General features: G+C 46.7%; 1 protein-coding gene across 1 annotated transcript; it reads left to right on the top strand.

Moving 5' to 3' along the window:
* Positions 1 to 6,756: 6,756 nt before the first annotated feature.
* Positions 6,757 to 11,460, top strand: Defb129 (defensin beta 129). Its single transcript, XM_052181525.1, has 2 exons — positions 6,757 to 6,814; positions 11,042 to 11,460. The coding sequence occupies exons 1-2, from the start codon at positions 6,757 to 6,759 to the stop codon at positions 11,458 to 11,460; spliced, it is 477 nt and encodes a 158-aa protein (XP_052037485.1).
* The last annotated feature ends 1,815 nt before the right edge of the window (positions 11,461 to 13,275 follow it).

Genomic DNA, 13,275 nt, shown 5'->3' with positions numbered 1-13,275 from the left:
TCTTACAATTCGGCTTTGCTTGACTCTAGCATCTAGACTAGCCACACAGCACATTCAACTCTGGCCTCTACTTTCTCTTTAAAAAGCAAGAATTGCAGAGACGTAGGAGGAGCGGAGGTCTCTGGGCTCACAGACATGCACTGGAGGACCTGGAGTGTTAAGCACACAGGGTTGTTCCTTCAAGGAAGGGATGAAAAAACCTGTTTTCTACCCGCACAGCTGGAACAGATGTGTTCTCTAGCCTGGTGACCATTGTGCAGTCTGTGTGGATGGAGACTTTCTGGCACTGGACTATTCTTATAAACCTGCTTTTCTCAGGCAATCTATAGAACCTGTCTTTATGGAAGGTTTCATGTGTGCTTGACAAAGTTTTGATGTTGTTGAGGCCTGACCACCCCACACACACACAACATAGCTGTGGCCATTTTGTTCCGTGTCTACCAGCTATTTCATATTGCTGCTGTGACACGCCTGACAGTCATTGACACAGAAAAATTACTTGACTCAGAGCACGGCCATGCTGATCACGTTTCCAGTTATATTATGTATGAGGTTGTCTTAATCTTTAGAAATTTCATAAAGCTTTATGTAGGACCTATCAAATTAAAGGTCAATATGAACTGTTGTGTCTGAAATAACTTGAGTCAGGGTTATCCACTGGGCGGCACTTCCTGCACCTGCGTATGGTTTATGGAGTTTGTGGTTTTAGCCTTTATAAGCTGACAGAGAAAGATGTTGTGGGTCATAGTCCCGGCCCCTGAATTCTGAACTATGGCCCTGATGGATCAGTCTTAGGATGTGCATTCAATAAAGCATCGCTGTCTGAGATCGGTGTCTGTGTCATTTATGGGGCGACTCCTGGACCCCAACAGATGTAGTCAAGTCTGATCTGTATTTACCTTACTTTGTTCCGCAAAGAGATTTAAGTATGTGTTGCTGCGCACGTGGGATTGAGTTAATCATCGCAAGAACGGTTTTTACCGGATTGCGGTGTGCTTAAGTCTAAAATTAACCACTAGGGAGCAGAGTCTCCTAGTTTGAACCAACTCTTTCTATTGAGCCTTGCACTGAACCACATTCTTGCTTCCCGTGAAGGCCACAGAGACCTCTGCCGCCTGGCTTGCTGATTAGGCTAGGCTGAGCTTGCCAATGGGGGCCCAGGATCCTCCCCAGTCCTCCCCTCCCGGCTATTAGGATTACAGGTACATGCCATCCACGCTTGGCTAAGGCAGAAATTCAGGCCTCCACATTTGCATAGACTGAGCTGTCTCCCAAGCCCAAACTACCCACATATTTTGAAACACCATTTTTTACTCAAAATTACTGACATGTGGTTTTCTCGTATTTTGATACTTGGTAGAAATTTAAAAAATAATAACAAAGCTGATTGTCATTTAAAAAAAAAAAGTTGGGGGTATTTGTTACCAGAGTGTATTACACACACTACAATGTATAGCTAACATTATGCCACTAAGAAAAAGTGTCAAAGGCTGGATGGGGGGGTGGCCCAGGGGTAAGAGCATTTGATGTGCAAGCAAGAGTACCTGAGTTCAAATCCCCAGGGCCCACATTAAAAAATAAATTCCTGAACAGCGAACGCTATATAGTGAGACCTGTCTCAAGAAACAAAAACAAAACTAAGAAACAAAAAACAGATTTAGCCATGTGGTAGTGCCTGCCTCGGATCCCAGGACTCAGGGGGCAGGGGCAGGGAGATCTCTGTGACTTTAGGACTGTTCTGGTGTACAGAGTGAGCTCCAAAACAGTCAGAGCTGTGTGAAAACACCAGTTCTAAAAGGAAGGAAGGAAGGAAGGAAGGAAGGAAGGAAGGAAGGAAGGAAGGAAGGAAGGAAGGTAGGTAGAGAAAGAGAAAGAAGGGGAAGGAGGGGGAAAGAGAAAGAAAGAAAGAGAGAAAGAAAGAAAGAAAGAAAGAAAGAAAGAAAGAAAGAAAGAAAGAAAGAAAGAAAGAAAGAAAGAAGGGAAGGAGGGAGGGAGGGAGGGAGGGAGGGAGGGAGGGAGGGAGGGAGGAAGAAAGAAAGAACGAAAGAAAGAAAGAGAGAGAGAGAGAAAGAAAGAGAGAAAGAGAGAAAAAAGAGAGAAGGGGAAAAAGAGGGAGAGGGAGAGGGAGAGGGAGAGAGGGAGAGAGAGAGAGAGAGAGAGAGAGAGAGAGAGAGAGAGAGAGAGAGAGAGAGAGAGAGAGAGAATGTCAGGAGCTAGATAAGTAGTTAAGAATACCAGTTGCTCTTCCAAAGGTCTCAGGTTCATTTTCCAGAACCTACATTGCCTCTCACAAGCATCTGTAACTCCAGTTCCAGGAGTCTGATGCTCTATCCTGGCCTCTGTAGGCACCAGGCATACATGGGATATGCAAATACATGCAGACAGAACACCCGCCTACATAAAATAAAAAAAAAAATAATAAAAGAAATGATGTCAATAGAATTTTAAAAAGAGGATGTGAAGTTGGGAGGGAGAAAGGGCGGGGCCCAGGGGGAGCACGAGTGGGTGGCCATGGGTGAATGTGATTAGTGTGCACTGGATAAATATATGAGACTTTCAAAGGGTAAAAGCATCGTTTTTAAAATAACAAACAAGATTGTGAAAGAGTGACACCAGTGTCCCTTGCTTGAACGTTGGTTGATTTCTGTAACCACAGTGACCAACACGATAGAAGAGAGAGAGAGCCAGGGCAACTTACAAAGTGTTCTCACGCTGTCCTCCATGTTGGGGGACTCTTGGACCACATAGAAAGGTCCGGCAGAGACGTTCCGGCAGCTTCTAGCTCAGTGCCTGAATCACAGCTAGAATTGAGTGAGCTTCCAGACTCCAGGCTTCAAGCTGTGAATCTTCCATGCCACCGACAGGATCGCAGGGAGTCAGTGCCCCTGCTCCGTCCCATCTGCACTGTCAACAGGTAAAAATAGTGGGCATGACTATGGACACTTGCCATCACTGTGTTGGGGAGTCACTTCTTCCGCAGCGGAGACCCTGCGGTGGTGCGGTTTACAGGGGTAGACATGTGTCCTGATCATTTCTTTCCTACGCAGAACACATCAGTGATGCAGAGTCTTAGGGTTCGGGGCCCAGAAGGGATAATGAAGGACACGGAAGCCACGGCATTGGTTTCAGCTCATCTCATGACCACGCCACTCAAACATCCGTGGGGACAAGAAAGAGCCACTTTGGGGATTGGAGGGATAGCTTGGTTGGTGAAATGTTTACCTTGCGAGCATGAGGACTGGTTTTTGATCCCCAGAATGTGTTACAGCTCTGAGGGGGAAGTCAGCCTGGCAATTGAGATCCAAGAGATACCACAGAACCACATCGCACAGCTGGTCTCACACAAGAGACACGAGGGTGGCTGCCTCTGCTGAGGTGAGAAGCGGCAAAGAATGGGGTGGGAAGCTGGGTTTCTTGGAGAGAAACTCTTGCAGAGTTTTCTGGGGGGACTGAACTCAGACTCCTACACGGAACCTATGTTATTAAAAAAAAGCCAAGCATGGTGGATGCATAATTTGGGGAGGCAGAGATAGGCGGGTGCCTGGAGCTCTCGGGGCAGCCAGCCTACGAGCTGAGTTCCAGGCCAGTGGGAAGCTCCGACAGAGTGCCTATGGCCTCCACCCAAACGCGCGTGCACTGCACACAAACCAAGAGTCACACACACAAACTGAAAAGAAGAAAGGGAGACAGGGAGGAAGGAATTCTGAAGGAAGGGAGAGAGGGAAGGGACAGAGGAAGGACGTGTTTCTTCTTTGCATCCATTGCTGCCTTTGTATTAAGAAGCCTATGAGACTTGGACCAGTCCAACAGAAAGCTAAGATTCCCAGAGCATCACAGGAAGGCTAAGATTTCCAATGCAGCATAAAGTCCCAGTCGTAGGCTGAAGTTATGCCAAGGGGATTCCAAGAGGCTGGGTATACATGGTGGGTAGCCCAACAAAGCTTTATCGAGAGCCAACAACTGTCCTAATATCCAAACCTGCTCGACACCCTAATGTAGCCATCACCCCGAGATCTGCAAGCCCTGTGTCACTGTCTCTGTCCTCATCTCTGTTCCTGGCTACAACCTGTTCCATGGAATTGCAGTTGGCAGTGTGTAAGGATGGTACCCTCAGCCTGGGTTATACTTTGACTGGATTTTTGTCTTTCTTTTTATCTGTTCTTTTCTGTTTAGAAAGACTCTTTCTATACAGCTCAGACTGCCCTCAAACTCACAACCCTACCGCGTTGGCCTGCCAAGTTCTGGGATTTCAACCACCGTGCCCAGCTTGTAGGGAATACTCGGTTCATGATGTGCTGTCTTCAGTCCCAGAGACAACCAAGCATCTGTTAGAGGCACGGTTGAGTCAGGAGCATCACCATGATAACTGAGAAAAGGGAGAAAATGTTTAACTCATTCCAGAGAGTGAGCATCAAACAAGGACACTGGGCACAGGAGTGACCCCGGGTGAGAGTGAGCTGGGGTATGTTCCTTCAATCATCGAGCCCCAGGAAAAACTAAGCATATTCTTTGTTTTTTAAATTTAGTACATGTAAGTACACTGTACCTGTCTTCAGCCACACCAGAGGAGGGCATCCGATCCCATTACAGATGGTTGTGAGCCACCACGTGGTTGCTGGGATTTGAACTCAGGACCTTCGGAAGAGCAGTCAGTACTCTTAACCACTGAGCCATCTCTCTAACCCACTAAACATATTCTTTATTTCCACCCCCTCGTCTGTAACATGGAGACCATTGCACCAAGGCTTTCTAGGTACCTTCCCTTTTCTGGGTATTATAAATAATAGGAGAGAAAATAATCACGTGATTATTTTTTAATATTTATTTTATGTGTATGGTGTCTTGTCTCATGTATATATGCACACGGCATGTGTGCCTGGTGCCCACAGAGGTCAGAGAGGGTGTTGGATGCTCTGGAGGCGGAGTTCTTGACAGTTGTGAGTTGCTATGTGGATGAATTGAACCTGGGTCCTCTGGAAGAGCAGTATGCATTTTTTTCATATATATTTCCCTGATTACAACATATGTAAGCTTTTATCATTAATTAATGTATTTACTTTACATTCTGATTGAACTTCCCATCCCTCCTCTCCTCCTAGCCCCTCCCTCTCACACCCCCTCCCCCAGGCTCCCCTCCCTTTCTCCTCAGAGAAGGGGATAGTAGCATGCCGTGGCATATCAGGCTGCAGTAGGACTAGGGGCATCTTCTCCTGCCGAGGCTGGACAGGCAGCCCAGTTAGAGGAAAGGGGTCCAAAGGCAGGCAGCAGTCAGAGACAACCCTGGTCCTGCTGTTAGGAGTCCCAACCAAGCTGCACATCTGTTGCACATGGACAGAGGGCCTCCGTCCTTCCCATGCATGTTCTCTGGTTGGTAGTTCAGTGTCAGTGAGCCTCTATGGGCCCAGCTAGTTGATTCTGTAGGGTTTCTTGTAGTGTCCTTGATCTCTCTGTCTCTTTCAATCCTTCCTCTCCCTCTTCCACAAGATTCCTCAAGCCCTGCCTAATGGTTGGCTGAGGGTCTCTGCATCGGTTTCCATTGACAGCTGTATGAAGCCTCTCAGGTGACAGTTATGCTAGGCACCATCTGCAAGTATAGCAGAATGTCATTACTAGTGTCAGGCTTGGGTCTCATGGCATGGGTCTCAAGCTGGGCCAGTCATCGGTTGGCCATTCCCTCAATTTCTGCTCCATCTTTATCCCTGCACATCTTGTAGGCGGGACAAATTATGGATCGAAGGTTTTGTGGCTGGGCTGGTGTCCCCATCCCTCCACCAGAAGTCTTATCTGGTTATGGGGGTGGCTGTTTCAGGCTCTATGTCCCCTAGTGCTAGATGTCTTAGCTAGGGTCACCCTCAGATTCTTGGGAGTTTCCGTTGTCCTGGGTTTCTAGCTTGTTCCAAAAAGCAGTGCATGTTTTTAACCTCTGAGCCATTTTTCTGGCCTTAATCATACATTTTTAATACCATGCACAGACAGTGGATAATACTTAATATTAATCATCCTGAGGAATGTGTGCCCTTCCTGCAAAGAGTAGCTGTGTCCTTCCGCATTTCCATCCAGGTCTACCTCAAGCTTCATGAGCAGTCCCGGTGCTGGGCTCCATTCAGCATGCACATGATCAGTCTGCAGACCAGGAATTATCTGGAAGCTGAGCTCCTTATCTGAAGTACCTATTCTGCAGGTCCATCTCCTCCTAGCCTGTTCCTTTGACTGGAGATATTTTGAAACTTATGCTTACTCTGCCCCAGCGTTAATAACAAGTGAGGGGCTGGGGAGATGTCCCAGTGGTTTAGAGCTCATTCTGTGTTGCAGAGAATCAGAGATCTGGTCCTAGCACCCAAGTTGGGCCACTCACACCCACTTTTAACTCAGTTAAGAGGATCCAAGGCCCTCTTCTGGCCTCTAGAGGCACTGCACTCACACATACAGACCTGCACACAGACACACAGACACACAGACACACATGTTTAGTTTTTTTTGTCTTTTAAAATAAAAGAACAAGAAGTATAAAGATCATCTTCTTTTTCTTGTCTTAGATATATTGTGTTCCCCTCAAGACAAAAAATAGCAACACATAGAAGTTTGCTGAAAAAACTGTTATCAGACAGAATCAGAGGAATTCAGCTCCCCTGAGCAGCACACAGACCTTTTCTGGTTACACTTCACTGCTCATGGCCCAAGGCCATGAAGAGGCCCATAAAGTCCAGAGCTCGAGAACACTAGCCCGGACTCTGGGCTCTTTTCTGTCGACCAACCATGAAGTTCCTTTTTCCTCTCTTTGCCAGCCTTGTGCTTCAGTATCAAGTGAAATCAGGTAATGTGGATTCCAGGGTTTAGGGAGGGCGGATGTGAGGGAGCAGAATTGAGCTGACTGTGGTGCTGGGACCCCTAAGAGATGCTAAAAGAGGGCATTCCCCCTCCCACCCCTAAAAGATGGCTGGAGAGCTGACCCGATCCCTAGACTGTGTCTCATGGACACCAAAGAGCTACAGGGAAGGTGAGGTATTGTTTGTGTGTTCAGGAACTATCTGACATATTACATAGGCTCTGTCTCTGAGCTTGCAACTCTGCCCAAGTCTTGTGAGCTCTCTTTCTAAGTAAACCATCTTTTATATTTCTAAGATCTGTGTGTGTGTGTGTGTGTGAGAGAGAGAGAGAGAGAGAGAGAGAGAGAGAGAGAGGAAGGGAGAGAAGGAGGAAGAGAGAGAGGGAGGGAAGGAGGGAGAGAGAGGGAGAGAAGGAGGGAGAGAGAGAGAGAGAAAGAGAGAGAGAGAGAGAGAGAGAGAGAGAGAGAGAGGATAGAGTGTGGTATATGACAAGAGAGAGAACATACAGGCAGGTGCATGTGGAAGTCAGAAGACAACTTCAGGTGTCGCCCTTCCTATCTATCCTGTTTGAGGCAGTCTTTTGTTGTTTGCCGCTGTGTACACCAGGCTATCTGGCCCATGGGGGGGGGGGTCTGTGTATTCTCCTGTCCCCACCTCCCAGTGCACTGTAGGAACACTGAGATCACAGATGCCTGCACCGCTGCATCTGGCTTTACATGGGCTTTGGGGCCCACATCTCAGGTCCTCCTGCTTACAGAGCAAGTGCTTTACCCTCTGAGCCTTCTCCACACCCCCATTAAAGCCATCTCTTAATGCAAAGGTCTAATCTCCACGTACCTCTGCGCTCAAAGGATGAAATCCTTACCTCTGTGTAAAACAAAACAAAACAAAACAAAAGAACAACTTTTAGGATTCAGTAAGCAGGTCTATGTCTCCATATCAGCTTCTCCAGGAGACTTTTATAAATCCTCTCAGACTCTGTCTTCCTGGAAACCATCTCAGTGTTCCTACAGTGCATAAGGGTGTCTAGGGACACACTATAGCACATGACAGAACAGAGAACTGTCCACTTTCCTTGAGAAGGGAGAAAGATGAAGGCTTGTTCCTATGATCAAGAAATACCCAGCTACTTGGAAGAATCACAATGAGTCAGACAAAGAAAATAAAGTCAAAAATGTTCATAATGTTCTTATGTTGGGAACACAGGCAGGTAAGTGTCCTCAGTAAAGTGTCCTTTACTGTGTGTCCTCGAGTAAAGTCATTTAGCCATGCTCAGCTTCAAAACTGTCATGAATGTAGCGGAGAAATCCGTGTGACTGTTTCCAGTTCTAATGTGTCTGTCCTGCGGTCTTTGGAAGAACAACATGAAGATATACAAAAAAATGACAAAACAAATATATATGCAAAAACATTCTCTGGGAATTATGTTTTATTGACACACATTAATTATATATAATAATCGGATTCATTATGACATCTTCATATATACAGTGTATTTTTATTGTATTTATTCCTACCCCCATTTGCCCCCTCCTACCCTGCTGATTCCCCATTCCCACTCCTCCTGTCTGTCCCTTTCTAACTTGGTGTCTTTCTGTGTGTGTGTGTGTGTGTGTGTGTGTGTGTGTGTGTGTGTCTCAGTAAGTTTTATTAGTGTTGCTTTCAGAAGCATGGGCAACTTATTAGTAGCTACACCACTGAAGAAAGTATCTCTTTTCCCCAATCATCATCTGTCTGGACTCTACCCCCACAGTTACCTGGGCCCACTATAAGAGGGGCCACCCCCTCCTCTCAAGAGCTCTCTTACTCTTGCTCTCTTGCCCCTTGCCCCCTTGCTCCCCCTCTCCATTCCCTTTCCCCCTCTCTCCACGTGGTTATGGCCAGCCTCTACTTCTCTACTCTCTCCTTCTCTCTGCCTTTCTCTGCCTCTATTATTCTCTTAACTCCGCTCCCCATGCCCTATATAAACTCTATTCTATGCTCTACCATCATGTGGCTGGTCCCTCAGGGAGAAGGGGTGCCTTGGCATGGCCCTGCTGAGCCATCCCCTTCCCCCACACCTCACCACATCCCCCATAGAACATATCTTAATATCTCTTTATATAATCACAACATCATCAGTCACATAAAGACCCTCAGGAAGGGGCGAGGCCTCTTGAAACCCTTTCCCTTCCACAGCAGGATGCTGACAGACTCAACCTTGTACGGGTTCTCACAGGGGCTGTAACCTTTGGAAATTATCTGCTGCTAAATAAATTACCTCTAATTTCCATACAGTCAGTAAATTATTAAGGTAGGTAACAAAGAAAGAAAAGATTTCTTAGTTAAGAAAAAACAGTGCCACTTTGGGGTGGAACATTGAGCAGATGAAGACGAGTGTCTAGGAACAGTGGGAAACTAGCTGGAGATGACAACACATGCGTTAGGTTAATGCCGACGAAGCTGGAGCTACATGAACGAATAAGGTCTCTGATGCAGAGGGTCCGAAGACGTGAGAAATGCCCCCAGAAGCATAGGGCTAGTGATTGACAGAGGTCAAAGACAACAGGCTTCAGAAAAGACAATGCTCCTGAACACCTTGTTAATTCTGTTTTAGAATTCTTTCTTGGTTTATTCCACTCAACGTAAGCCCCAACTCCACTTCTCTCTTGAAAATGGTCATTCCGTTCTTCGCTGTGACCACACAGAAAGGAGATTACTACATGCTGTCTTAGGCAGAAGAGAAGAAATAGCCCACCTGAATATATACCAGTGACTACCCAGGCTGGACAAAGGGAGGCTTGCTCTGATGGGCACACTTTGTTCACAGATGCCAAAATCCCACTGAACTCACTAATGTAGCACATGTTAACATAATAACCACTATTCTTTCTTGGATTGTTTTTACTGACATTGGTGTTTTAATAGGGATTACAGAGGGGGATGGGAGGCTCTGCTGGTGTAGAGGATGCAAGATTAGAGGTCAAAAATGTAGTTTAGTGAGAGAGTGGGTGCCACGAAGTCCTGCCTTCAAAGCCACAGTGCCACCAAACAGAAGGGAAGAAAGGGAGGAAGGGAGGGGGGGAGGGAGGGAAAGGGAGGAGGGAGAGAGGGAGAGAGAGAGAGGGAGGGAGGGAAAAAGGGAGGGAGGGAAGGGAGGAAGGAGGGAGGGAAGGAGGGAAGGAAGGAGGGGGAGAGGAAGGGAAGAGGGAGGGGAGAGGGAGGGGAAGAGGGAGAGAGGGGAGAGGGAGAGGAGGAAGAGGAAGGAAGGAAGGAAGGAAAAGGAAGATGGAAGGGAGGAGGGAGGGAGGAAAGAGAAGTGGGGAAGAGACAGAGAGAGGGGAAGATGGGAGGGAGGATGGAAGGAAGGAGAGAAGGGAGAGAGGGAAGGATGGAGATGCCATTCTGAAACCAAGACGCATACCCACACTCTTGTGCCAGAAGCCAGAAGACAAACTCAGGTGTCTTTCCTCCGTTACCATTCACCTTGTTTTTGTTGTTTTCTGCTTTTCTTGAGACAAGGATTCACTCTGTGTCCCTGGTTGGCCTGGAACTTTCTACATAATCCAGGCTGGCCTCAGACTCACAGAGATCCACTTGCCTCTGCCTCCCAAGTGCTAGGATTAAAGGTGTGTGCCACCATAGCTGACTCATTCATTTTGTTTTTTGAGACAGGATCTCTCATTGGCTTGCGGCTCATCAATCAGGTTATGCCAGCTGGCCAGTGAGCCCTAGGGACTTGTCTGTCCATCCCTGCCGTCCCGAACGTGCTACCACACCTGTCTTTTCTATTTAGATTCTTAGAATTGAAGTCACTTCCCTAGGTGCTTCTGTAGAGAACACTTTATTAACTGAGTTATCTCTCTATCTCATTATTGAATGTTTGTAAATTTGAAACAAAGTTTCACTGTGTAGCCCTGGCTAGCCTGGAACTCTTCTGTATAGTCTAGACTGGCCCCAAACTCACAGAAATCTGCCTGTCTTTGCCTCCCAAGTGTTGAGATTAAAGGCATGTGATACCATTTCTAAGGTTACTCAAGAACAGGAGACTAAACAAGACATTTATTATAGGCTCCAGATCTTCTCTGAGGCACCACCATCATCAAACACTGTCCCCAAAGGCTGGCAAGCACCTCTCACTCGAATCCCCTCCTACCAGCAGTCCGAACATCACCTCTAATGATTAACCCTGGCCCAGTGGTTTCTCTCTCTCTCTCTCTCTCCCCCTCATGCAGAATTGGCCGTGAAAAGATGTTTAATGGGCTTCGGGAAATGCAAAGACAGCTGCCTCCCTGAGGAAAGCCAGATGCGGAACTGCAAAGCCAAAAAATGCTGTATGGGCCCCAAAGTGACAGAACTGATTAAAAGCTACCTTCGACAAGAAATACCCCACATACCCGATGACAACATAGTGGAGATGATGAGGATGGAAAAAAAATCTACAGAGGAGATGAAAAGAAAGCAGGCTTTGGTGGCACCCCCCCAAAGCCGAGCTGCCAAGAACCTTTTGCCCGATACCAACTCTGCTGTCAACCCAGACGACTTACCCGTGAAGTCTGTCACCACCAGGACCAGGAGACGCCACATGGGCGATACTGCTTCCAATGAGAGGCACACCGAACAAAGCAGGGATTCTGCCAATGCTGCCCCTTAGCCCCAGCCTGGATCCCTTCCACACGGCCAGCACCCCCATGCAGTGGGGAAGCAGATTAGTGGGTAGCAGGTCTTTCTCCTGAGGCATCAGGCCCCTCTCTATCTCCACAGGCATTAAAATAAGACATAACTGTTCTGTAACCAGAAATACAATAAACACCATTGGCGCTTCCAGTTTGTGTAATGTTACCAATTCTTTCCGGGAGTCCCCAGAGGACTGAGATACAGAGGGATGAATTTTTAAGTTTAGATGCCAGGAGAAGGCAAGCTCTGGCTCAGCAAGTGCTCATTTGATGGACTCTTCCTGGAGCAATGGACGAGACATATTTTCTCTTATCATTGATCTGGGGGAAAGGCCCCTATGCAAACCAGAGCACAGAGAAAACAGAAGCTGATGAAGTTCATTTGAATAACATTTTCCTTAGCGTAACATGTCTGAAACAGTATCATTATCAGTACAGAAGTTATTCTGACCATTTTTACCTGTGTGACCTTGAACCACTTATCCATATGTTACCATCAACTTATTCATTAGTTACTGAAGATGCCAATGTTTGGGTACACGTCAGAATTTAGCAATCTCAGACCACACCTCCTTTCTTTGTCCACACGACCATGGCATGGCCCTCGATCCCAGTCTTTGGAAAGCTTTACAGCAGTGTCATGGACATACAAACACCTGCATGTGTTTCATTTGTACTATTTGATGAGATTTGTACATACAAATACCAAGGAAGCCGGGCAGTGGTGGCGCATGCCTGTAATCCCAGCACTCTGGGAGGCAGAGGCAGGCAGATTTCTGAGTTAGAGGCCAGCCTGGTCTACAGAGTGAGTTCCAGGGCAGCCAGGGCTATACAGAGAAACCCTGTCTCAAAAAAAACAAATTCAAAAAACCAAAAAGAAAAAAAGAAAAAAAAAAACCAAGGGAGCCATTACCAGAGGTAGAGACTCTGCTACCCATTGCTTCTACCAAAAACTAGAAAAAATCAGAAGACTGGGGCTTCTAGCTTGAGTTACAGCCCATGAGAACAAGAAGATCAAGGCAGGAGCCTGAAGCAGTGACCATATCTATCCTAGTCAAGGAAGATAGGGAAACGCATGCATGCATGCCTGCTCTTGCATACTGCAGTCCCTAACCCAGGGAACGGTGCTACCCACTTTTTCGTTGGGTCTTCCCACATCAATTAACATAATAAGACAATCTCCCATGGACAGGTTCACAGGCCAACCTGATCTAGATAATTCCCCATTAAGACAGCTTTCTGAAATGATGTTAGATTGTGTCAAGTGGGCTATCAATAGTGAGTGACCAAGCCGGACGGTGGTGGCACACGCCTTTAATCCCAGCACTAGGGAGGCAGAGGCAGGCAGATTTCTGAGTTCGAGGCCAGCCTGGTCTACAGAGTGAGTTCCAGGATAGCCAGGGCTACACAGAGAAACCCTGTCTCAAAAAAAAAAAAAAAGTGAGTGAGCATCACAGTGGAGAGAGAGACAAGGTTATTCAAGACTAGAGCTTGAGAAAGGTTAGTGGACACACCTTTCAGAATCCCAATGTTTGAAACAGGAACGCCTCAGAGGGCTTTTGGTTTGTTTATTCTTTTAGAATTTTGTAATATATATAAGATATAATTTTGTAATGTATATAAGATAACAATAAATTATCAATAAATAAACAACAATAAATAAAGAATATATATATATTCTTTCCCATCCTCCAACTCTTCCCAGCTTTCTTTTCTCTCCTTCCCTACTTCCTGTTCTCTCTCTCTCTGTCTCTCTCTGTCTGTCTCTCCCCCTCCCTCCCTCCCTCCCTCCC

Source organism: Apodemus sylvaticus, chromosome 5 (genome assembly GCF_947179515.1).
Source record: "Apodemus sylvaticus chromosome 5, mApoSyl1.1, whole genome shotgun sequence".
In the NCBI taxonomy this organism is placed as follows: domain Eukaryota; kingdom Metazoa; phylum Chordata; class Mammalia; order Rodentia; family Muridae; genus Apodemus; species Apodemus sylvaticus.
Note: the sequence above shows the minus strand (reverse complement) of the source record. Positions and strands in the feature narration are given on the sequence as shown.

Coding starts and splice junctions, on each gene's coding strand:
- Defb129 (XM_052181525.1), top strand. CDS start 6,757: ATGAAGTTCCTTTTTCCTCTCTTTGCCAGCCTTGTGCTTCAGTATCAA. Junction 6,815..11,041: donor TCAGTATCAAGTGAAATCAG/GTAATGTGGATT, acceptor CCCCTCATGCAG/AATTGGCCGTGAAAAGATGT.